At 29.8% G+C, this 9666-nt stretch overlaps 1 protein-coding gene across 1 annotated transcript; it reads left to right on the forward strand.

The window, feature by feature from the left end:
* Positions 1-234: 234 nt before the first annotated feature.
* On the forward strand, positions 235-6109 carry TRIADDRAFT_62164 (uncharacterized protein; the record flags this gene model as incomplete). The annotated part of the gene is made up of 13 exons (XM_002118090.1): positions 235-329; positions 1032-1103; positions 1383-1454; positions 2154-2225; positions 2315-2386; positions 2583-2654; positions 3134-3205; positions 3581-3652; positions 3730-3795; positions 4799-4867; positions 5170-5235; positions 5408-5479; positions 5989-6109. 13 exons carry the CDS (start codon positions 235-237, stop codon positions 6107-6109), a joined length of 993 nt encoding a protein of 330 aa, XP_002118126.1.
* Positions 6110-9666: the final 3557 nt, after the last annotated feature.

Here is a 9666-nt window from a genome sequence, read left to right on the forward strand (position 1 = left end):
TTAATATATAATCGACGATATAGCTAGCAATCATGCACTTTAGACTAGCAGACGCGATGTATTAGCCTAGTCTAGCTTCATAATGTCAGTTTCTGCTCATAGTAGGCTTGTTGTAACTCGGAATTTCTATCCGAGTCGCAACAAAATAGTTTCTTTGTCACTTCTTTCTATATAATCAACGTAGTATTCCCGCAGCACTTCTAGCGTTTAAGATTATGGAAATCTGTCTAAAATATGCCGGCTTGCATCAATACAAATGAATATACAGAGTTGAGCTATAAGTGTTTAGAGATAATAATCCTTAAACTATTACGAAATCACCAAACCAAGTATGATATAAAACAAAGGAAATACTGATAGGTGAAGACTGCATTTTTATCCAAAAAATAATTTAAAATACTCTATAGCGGAATATAAGTTAATTTGTATAATATCGCTTCTGTCAACCAGCCAAGATTACTTTCCTTTATTTTATACTTGTTATCGAATCTTAGATCATCGTATTTTTCGAATAAAATTGATAAAGTATTTAGAATCATATAAAATCATCTTAATATTTGATTAAGTAGTTTTTCATTATCATAATATTACAAGACAACTTTGCAATAAGACAAGTCAATTTATAAATAATTTTAAGAATTTTCTTTATAATCCGGTACACTGCATTTATATGCTTTTCTATAATAATTTACTAGTCCCACTTAGACTATTACATTTGAAGCGTTCCAACAAATTAGAGGCTAATTTTACCTGTTACTTACTAATGAGGATAATAGTATTGACAAAGATATCTAATGACCAATACAAAATAGCCATATTATAATATGTCCTATTACGTGATATTCCTGTAATAATCTACCATAAGTAAGTTACCAACGTGAAATGCAATGTCATGATACTGTGACCCATACCAATATTTTGAATTTGCAATTTTATGACTATGAACATTTTGAAATATCTACTTTTTTCCTGCATTTGCAATTTTTGTTAACCTAATCCTAAGCCTAATAATATCGCATCTGTTTTGTTAGGGATATGTCGTCAAACAAACTTAAAATCATTGAAAAAGACGCTTTTAAAGGATTATGGTCAATACAGACAATGTAAGTGTAAAGATTTCCAACTAAGGATAATGGTGGATAATTTTATGAAAAAGATTTCTAGAAATCTAATTTATAACAGAATTATACGAGAAAATTATTTAGTTAACATCCTGGATGGTATCTTTTCACACATGACTACACTATCAGTGCTGTACGTTTGCCTGGATAAGTTTAAAAGAATTACTTTTGCAATCTAATTTCGCAACTCAAATATTGTTTGATTTATTCATCAAATAATTAACAAGATATTAATTTCAATTATAATGCTTTCATCGTCAGAGATTTATCCCGTAATATGATTCGTGATATTGAAGCAAGAGCTTTCAAAAATTTAACACAACTATCAACGCTGTAAGTCAAGAACGCATATCTAATACAGCTATTCTGTATTAAAGATAAAGTTATAGATTTATAGACTAAAATCAATGAACCAATTACTAGGTCGTTGCTGTTAATAAGATTAAATCTTATTTTTTAGACCTAAAAATTTCGCTATCGCATATGATTATTTAAGTAGTGCTAATAAGTAACTGTATGAAATGGGATAAGCTTATTAGCAAGTTCATTATTTTGACCATTAATATTATTGAAATAGCAATCGAATTCATATTGTTACATCTAAAAATTGATCAAGAGCAAATAATTAAGTAAATTCAGTTCAAAATTCTTTCCTTAGGGATTTGTCTTTTAACGACATTGAAACACTTCTCAATGACACTTTTTCCGATTTATCTGAACTGAACGATCTGTATGATTTCCGAATTTAATAGCTGTTTAACTATCGATAGAATCTTGTGCGCGAGGCAAAATTATAGTTGAGAAATATGTATGAAGCCCTAATTTGTCCTAATGACTTTATTTTAGGATTTTACGCAACGCCCGAGTTAAAACACTTAATCCTCGGACATTTGCAGGATTGTCAAAGCTAAGAAAATTGTAATAGTATTTCGTTATTTAATATCAAATTAAAAATTGAGCAATTTTTAACGAAAGTGTATCTCATTTCTAATAATATTTATTAAATGCTAATTAATAATGCTAATTTTCCAGGGATTTCTCCGATAACAACATTAATAAGGTTCCTCATGGTCTTTTCGAATCACTGCAAAGCTTAGAGAATCTGTATGACTTTGTTTGATTTTTTATTTTATTGATAGAACTACAAATTAAAGTAATTCAATCTTAAATATCTTTCTATTACTATATCACAGAGATTTGACCAATACCAATTTTTCAACAGCTCCCGGCGATATTCTCCTAAATGCAGCAAATCTACAAATATTGTAAGGATCTTTAAGTGTTTTTATGGCATACAAATTTTTGCAGATATTAAGGTTATGAAATATATATTTCTAAGGCTAACCAAGAATGAACTTTTATTTTTGATCATAAGTAGATTAAGTATTATCATTACTAACATCATGTCCTAGTTCTTTAATGGTTTCAATATATGTGTCTGTATTATTAACACGACTCTAGAAATGGTGGTGGTTGTAGCTTGAGTAGACCACTACCTAATTCACTTCGAAATATGAAAGATCTTATTAAACTGTAAGAATAACAGAAAGAATCATTGTGATGATCAATTTTAGCATAGCATAGTTATGATATCGCTCTAAATAAAATTATCTAACTGTAACTACCGCTGTAGCAGAACTGCTTGTATAATAATTACTTTACTAGATTCTTGTGCCTTACAGCAGCAAATTTACATCTGTTATAGCCCTAAGAAAATTTAACACCTATTTTAAGGCTTAGCAACGAGTATTTCTATGCTGTAACAACTCAACAACATCCTTTGTCCTAAATATAAAGCAATATACTTTTACATTGATTTTCAAGTTATTGCGAAAGAATGAAAAAAAACTTAAAACTAGTCTTCATAAGGAGCCAATTCATTCCAATTGTTGCAATCAGGATTTCCGTCAAATTTAGTTCACTTAACTAAATTATTTAACATATATTAAAACTTGCCTTATATCATAACAGTAGTCGATGGTATTCAATGAATGCGTTAATTTAAATTACAGGAATCTTTGCGTTAACGAATTGTCTTCTATCCAAAATGATTCTCTGCTTGGTTTAGAAAATTTGAAGGAATTGTAAGTAAACTAGCTCGTCGCGGTGCTTACTAAAAATCGCTTGCCTGGGTAGAATATAACGAATACTGTTAGATTTCATACTTTCTACTTTATATTTTATTTTAAGATGGTTATAATCACGTTTGGAGGTCCAAAAATTTCTTAAGATTAACACATGGACAAATAACATGATAAATCTATTTGTATTCGAGTTTCTAACGCTCGAGATATTCCTACATTTAAATTAGCACATTCGTGGAATAACATATAATCACTTTGTACGGAAGGCAATAATTGCATCTTAAATTAGAACATCCGGCCAGGAATTTGACTACCTAGTCAGGATATTTTCTATAGATAAATTATTATAATCTAAATCTCATGCTTTTAATTTAGATCCTTAGAAACAAATAGCATCCATCACATTGCACCAGCTGCCTTTAATCATTTAGCATCGTTGGAAATTTTGTAAGTTGTGGGATATCTACAAAGACTACTCCGCATCAAATCGCAGACTGCATTTCTCAATTATTATTTCCTTATAGATTACTGAATGGCAATCTCTTAGAAATGGATGAACTTTACTCCATTCAATTTGATGGAAAGAATTTGTAAGTAAATAGTACAATCTATATTTCCGAGATATTGCGGTTGAACAATCTCCTTTAAGTAGTATGTAAGAGAGCGATTATAACAGAGCAAATGAATCATAAAATCTGATAATCTATTCATAGCAGTTGAGCTTAATGATCAAAAGGTATGCTAGGGAAAATAATTGCTAATTAAGTGGACATTGGCTGAATAATTTCAAATTTTGGATAGCATTTGTAATATAGCTTTGATAATTCAGCAGACTATATCAGTTTCGTGTTCGAAAGTAATATATAGCAAGAAAAGAAAAGTGTAGGATGTTATCGTCACAAAACAGCTTTGTAATAAAATAACGTAATGTACGATCAATAAGTCAATTCCTTGAACAACGTATCAAGGAAAGATATCTGTACTACTAGGAACTTTTTTGCTCTTTTAGCGGACTATACAAAGACTTAGACGCCTCGTATTTTACGTTAAACACTTATTTTAAGAATTAAGTTTATTGCACGATATATTGCGTTTATTTGCTCTTCCTCTATACTTCAGGAATCATAGTTAGTACGATTAGCTTTGAAATCATTTACTGAATTAGACATTAATTTTAGCTACTGCTCTCTAATGCAGATAGCAGTATTTGCGAACATAGACACCTGATGACTAATACAGAATAGTCAGATTACGCTACGTCCTATCACGGGATATTTCTACAATAACTTACAATAAGTAAGTTACATTCACAATGATTCGAAATTAGAAGTTAACTATATAAGGATAGGCTAACAAAATCATCCTAACATAGATATTTCTACTCCAATACACTATATACGACTGTCACAGTAATACAAAACATAATTCCAGAGAACGATTTCATAAACAGTACTCAGACTAAGTTTATCATAAATAAGCAATTTCGATAATATTTTATTTACTAGATACCAATCAATTTGTAGATGTAACCTTTATCTCATAATGATTGCTTACTAAAATTACTAATCAGAAGTCTATTCAACTCTAAAATAGGACATTAAGTAATAATAAATTTACTGAAATTAACTTCAAACAATTTCCAAATATTAAAACTGCTTTCTTGTAAGTATTATTGCTTACAAGACATAATTGCTATTTTTGTCCAACTCTTTGCCGAAATGAGATAAAAAGTTTTTGTTATTTTAAATGGTTTTGTCAGTGTAAAGTTATGAATCTGAGCTCTTAGATAAGATTTTTAGTATATAAATCTTAAAATAAATAAAAATTTGAATGCTTTAATCGGACTCTTTGGCATTAATGATATTATCATATCCAAATAATTTAGAGATGGGCTATTTAGTTACTAAAAAACTTATAGATTCAGCAATAATAATATCAAAATATATATCTTCTTTTAAAACTAGGGATTTAAGTTGGAATTACATAACTCATGTCCGTAACTTTGTCTTTATGCCGTCGTTAAATAAACTGTAAGTAATTTACAACAGCTATCTAGAATTGATAAATTTTAAATTTGCCTAAGCAATTAATAAATGTTATTTATCATTTTAAGTTAAAGTAGTTATTTGTTGGAATACTTAGTACAACAGCTCAATAACTAGGATAATCAAACTTAATTTTTATTATTATCAAATTTGTAAGGGATATATCTGCGAATCGATTAGATTCAAACTCAGTTTTGAATTTGGCAAATTTAACTGGTTTAGAAACAATGTAAGCATACTGTGACTCCTTCAATATAGGCATATACCATATCCTACTAAAACCATTATATTCTGTTATGTTTCTCTATTTTCTGCGCTCTGGAAAATATTGCAGCCCGCTTCATGTATTGTATCATTTTTGTTTGATAGAGTTTTAAGCCAAAACCAGATTAAAATCATATCGGATTCTTACTTTCATCATTTGGGAACTTTGTCAAGATTGACCACTATGTAGGTTAAAAGTTAATCGAACTGCAATCCGATTTAGGATATAACTGTATTATATCCTACCTTACCATATAAATAATTAAACTATGAAATCAGAATTCCATAATGAAAATACTAATTGCTGTCTTGAGAAAAATGGTTGTATCTGTCTCAAGTTTGTATTACTCTGAGCCATAGTATACGATTGCCACAACCTCATTTGCAACTCAAGAAATCTTCTTTTACTACGTAAACTTTCCTAGCTCCACTACGAATATTGTATAATTACTATATATATATATACACTATCAGTTATCATACATTAGGCACTTCTACTCAAGTAACTTCGCTATGCTTAGTAGATATTCCCTATTCGTATACCGAAGCAAAGTCTACAAGAACACAGTATAGGACATACGTAGAAAAGAATTAACTTATTTTTCTCTCTCTTTGCCTATTTACAATATGCTTATGTACTTTCTAAAATTCACAAATAAATTATATTGACATATCTACAATGTCAATTATCACAATATATTTACACAAAGTATTCATTATCACTAAACTTTAATGCTAAATATCAATTATCACAATATCTTAACACGAAATATCCTATTTTTCTCGTCACAACTATGATATCGTCACAGAGACCAACAAGAATTTTAGAATCTTTTCCCTTTCATAAAATTTAAGTACAGTACCAGAAATATTAGTGAACCAGAATCACTAAAACTCTATGATTAGCAACTAAAACAATAGATCTGAAAATAAATAGAGTTTTAGATTGACTTAAGATGACATTACGAGCTCACGCCGATCATAAAGCTTTATAGACGGTAATTAGCATATCCATGTGTGGACGTATTTAGTACGGAAATGTCATGAATAATCGCTCATTTTTTTGTATTGTAATTAACAACAACTAAAATTTCTTGTTAAGATCTGACACAACTATCTAAGTGGCATTAACTATCTAGAACTGCCCTCCTAGATAGACTTAAAAGAATAGTAGCTAGGTGTACAACTTACTTTAGGTTACGACTTTATTTTATCAGTACTTTCCAGCAATCTAAAACAAAGAGAAAAGCAATAGCAGCCAACTATAACTAGATTTTATACTTAGACTTAAAATAAGATAGCATAAAACAAGTGAACAACAGGCATTTAATCAAAAAAGTTTAACGTAGACGTAGCATTAGAAGCATGACAGATTGTAACTTAGTCAAACCGTATTATTAACTTAAGTACTATAAGAAATTATGATAAGTTAAAATACAGCTCTTAGTAAGAGCTAGGCAAGAATTTCTGCCTAACACGTATCTAATCTACTGCCATTTAATATTATTGACAGAATTCCTAGTACATCCACTTTATGATTCAATCGACATACATAAAGTATCTTAAATTATGGATATAACGGTAACCCGGCATTGTCCGACAGACGGTTATAACCGATCAATAGAATACACGAATGGCACCGCACCAACTTACTACTGTAACTTACTGTCACAAAACAGCTTTGCAACAAGATAACGCAATATACGATCAATAAGTCAATTCCTTGAACCACGTATCAAGGAACGATATCTGCACTATCACAAACACTTTTGTTCTACTAGCAGACTACACAAAGACTTAAACGCCTCGTATTTTACGTTAAAAACTAAGTTGGACAATTCTTCTTTATTTCACGATATACTGCATTTATATACTATTCCTCAATAGTTCATGAGTCATAGTTAATACAATTAACATTAGAATCATTTACTGAACTAGATATTAATTTTAGCTACTGCTCCCTTAATGCAGACAACAGTATTTACGAACATAGACATGCAGTGACTAATACAGAATAGTCAGATTACGATATGTCCTATCACGGAACATTTCCATGATAATTTACAGTCTACCATAAGTAAATTACAATCACAATGATTGGAACTGTAAGCAGATGATTTGCATTCCCTATTATAACTATTAATTTCAGTATGTGTATAAGTGTCACTGTCATAAAAAGTCAGTGCTATATTAAAATACAGTATATCCAAATTAGAAGTTAGCTAAATAAGGATAGTCTAACAGAATTATCCTAACATAGTTATTTCTGCTGTAATACAGTAAATAACACTGTAACACTTACAAAACAAATCTTTTTTGATTTAGCGTACAGTGTACACTCTTTTATAAAGCTAATATACGGTATATGTACTTACAATAAGTTGCTGAAACTGTAAATAATATGCTACATGATCAGTATAAAAGAACTACTGTAACACAATCTTAATATTGGAAACGTAGTTCCGTAACAATATCACAGTATTTTTATCGATAAATATTGGACAAGTTTTCACTCAGCCTTACTATGTGAATTTTAAGTACAGATCTACGATACCTTCGAAAAAAGGGCCTTAAATTAGCAATACTAAGATGAGTACAGAATGATCACTCTAAAGTTATATATAATACGCTAAGGGTAATAAAATTAAAGTTATGGCATTAAAATCAGCTCAATATTTGATATATATTGTAGCCCACTTAAGCAGCTATTACTGATATTAACTGCCTTAATACGATACAGTGAATAAATTAAAACTAAATATATGCTATCATCTATTGAAATACTCATAAAAGTAAGGTAATGGTATTGATGATCTAAATGATTTACTTCGCTAAGATTAGCATTATTTATTTGACATAAATTAGACAGCAAACTTATTATCTTTTTAATTGATTTATTCTAGATTTTTAGACCACAATTGGATGCAGCGTATTGCTAAAGGAGCTTTTAAACATCTTGGTTTGACTAATTTGTTAGTATCTAAATACAAATTAAATTGCATACAATAGAAATGCAATCTACTGGTTAAATACCAGAACCTATTCGCAATAAGACATTTATTAGCAAAATATAACGTCTACGTGAGGTTTCTTTGGCTTTTAAATATTTTTCAGGCATCTAAGTCACAACAATCTAATTCACATTGATTTCTTAAGATCAACAAAACATCTGAAGAAACTGTAAGTAGTAGTCATAAATTTAAAAGCTATGTAGTCTAGATCTTCCATGACACTCTGAGTTTACCCGTAGCATTAATCATTCTAATCAAAATATGCTTACTAACCACGTATATGTTACGGAGCCATGCTCCGAAATATTAATTGCTATGTTAATTAAAATATCTCATTTAAATTATTGTTTGCTCCAGTAGCTTATTAGATATTAATATTTATTAATAAGCACTTGTTATTGCCACGGTATCAGAAAGTTAAATATTGTTGACGTGTCGGAGCTAACACGCTTAGTTAGTAAGCGTTAATTAATAACACCTTAAGTATAAGATCAATTACTTTGCAGAGCCTTGAGGCTCTAGTTGCTATATTAGGATATGCACACTGTAAGTTATCACAAAACAGCTTTGCAACAAGATAACGTATTGTACGATCATAAGTCAATTCCTTGAACCACGTATCAAGGAACGATATCTGCACTATCACAAACACTTTTGTTCTACTAGCAGACTACACAAAGACTTAAACGCCTCGTATTTTACGTTAAACACTAAGTTTGAGAATCCACTTTATTACACGATATACTGCATTTGTATACTATTCCTCAATAGTTCATGAGTCATAGTTAATACAATTAACATTAGAATCATTTACTGAACTAGATATTAATTTTAGCTACTGCTCCCTTAATGCGGACAACAGTATTTACGAACATAGACATGTAATGACTAATACAGAATAGTCAGATTACGATATGTCCTATCACGGAACATTTCCATGATAATTTACAGTCTACCATAAGTAAATCACAAACACAATGATTCGAACTGTAAGCAGATGATTTGCATTCCCTATTATAACTATTAATTTCAGTATGTGTATAATTGTCACAGTCATAAAAAGTCAGTGCTATATTAAAACACTGTATATCCAAATTAGAAGTTAACTAAATAAGGTTAGTCTAACAGAATTATCCTAACA

This window comes from Trichoplax adhaerens, genomic scaffold (genome assembly GCF_000150275.1).
Source record: "Trichoplax adhaerens TRIADscaffold_37 genomic scaffold, whole genome shotgun sequence".
In the NCBI taxonomy this organism is placed as follows: Eukaryota; Metazoa; Placozoa; class Uniplacotomia; order Trichoplacea; family Trichoplacidae; genus Trichoplax; species Trichoplax adhaerens.